Below are 1548 nucleotides of genomic sequence, written 5' to 3' on the forward strand. Positions count from 1 at the left end.
ACCAAGTACTTTCACTTCAGGCCACAGTGCTTATGCAGCACTCTCAGAACTGTCACCACAAAAGGATGAGACGGGTTTGGGCACTTAAAATTAACCTGCTGGTAGCTACCTGCACTTCTACTACAAGACTTGCTTACAGCACATACCTGTTAGATCGGGATGTTATTCTTTTTCACAGTCTTTGCCAACTTAAACATAGAAGTAAAATTTCTCAGCATAAAGCAAGACTGCCTGTTCTAGTGAGAAGACGAAAAGATGAAAAGATGAAATGCCCTTACCAGATTCCAATCTGCTAATCTGTTCATGTCCTCTGACTGACCAGATTGACTCACATACTATTTTTTAAGTACAGTCAAAGCAGAAATGGGAGAACCTTTGCAACTGTTTGAAATTAAAATCAACAGTAAAACTTGGCAGGATCACAGCTGATAAAAAGGCAACTCCTTAAAAATGAGTAATACCCAGCATGTCATACAGAGAAAATAAACTCAGAGACATGAAAGAGATGCATGTGAGCACAGACAAGACAACCAAGAAACTGCAAGCTTACAGATCTGCAAAAAGGCAAGGAAAATAGTGCTGACTACACTTCATCAGTATGACCATCTTTGTTCAGAGAAATTTACTTTGACTTTGCATTACGCTGGCATTGTACTTCAAAATCTCGCATCCAGTTTGCCTTTTCCAAGGAATCAAAATGAACTACCACAACACAAACTTTCTATGCAAAATGGGTGGCTATTTTCCTCAGCAGTGTCTTAGCAAAACAACTGACTTCAGATTCCCCATGGAGATAACCAAGGCCACACAGAAGAATGTCAAGGTGATCATCTATGAGTTCCTCCAACAGATCTTCCAACTGTTCAGCAAAAATCTTCCTGTTGGCACTTGGAATACGAGCAAGATTAAGGAATTCCAAAATTGAATTCATCAGCAGATTGAAGAATTAGAGATATGTTTGTCAGAAGAGCAATCAAAAGCAAGAAACAGCTTTCAAACACGGATCATAAAAAGCACTACATTCCGGGTGAAAAAGTACTTCCAAAGAATCACCAACTTCCTAAAAAATAAGCAATACAGTCACTGCACCTGGGAAGTAGTCCAAATGAATTTGAGAACATGTCTTATAATTTTTGATGGCCTAATGAAAAAACACACATCATAAAGAGGTACCATCTTCTATTTTTGAAGTCTGTCAGAATCTGATAATTTCTCCCTTTTTCCTAGGTTTTTAATTTCCATATTTTAATAATTTTTAAATTGATAATTGGTGTTTGTTTTCAAAAAGTATTCAGTGCTGTAAGTTAAACATGTAGAGTACTCAAGTGAAGGGGCACTTGGTATCACTGCTTCTGTAGAAGATAAGCTCTTTAAAAAACAAGTGGATACTGCTCCTCTGTATTCTCTCTTTGCACTTCAAAAATATTCTGTGGTCTTTCCACAGAATATACCAATTGTTTTACTACCAAAAACTATGAAACTCTTGCATTCGGACACTGCATAGATTTTACTTTTGCATTACTTCATTAGGGCAGAAAAAAGCACGAG

General features: G+C 37.3%; 1 protein-coding gene across 1 annotated transcript; it reads left to right on the top strand.

The window, feature by feature from the left end:
• Positions 1-787: 787 nt before the first annotated feature.
• Positions 788-1165, top strand: LOC104539464 (interferon beta-like). Its single transcript, XM_010182993.1, is given in 1 exon segment — positions 788-1165. A coding segment is annotated over 1 exon segment (378 nt).
• The last annotated feature ends 383 nt before the right edge of the window (positions 1166-1548 follow it).

Source organism: Mesitornis unicolor, unplaced genomic scaffold, assembly GCF_000695765.1.
Source record: "Mesitornis unicolor isolate BGI_N332 unplaced genomic scaffold, ASM69576v1 scaffold37744, whole genome shotgun sequence".
NCBI lineage: Eukaryota > Metazoa > Chordata > Aves > Mesitornithiformes > Mesitornithidae > Mesitornis > Mesitornis unicolor.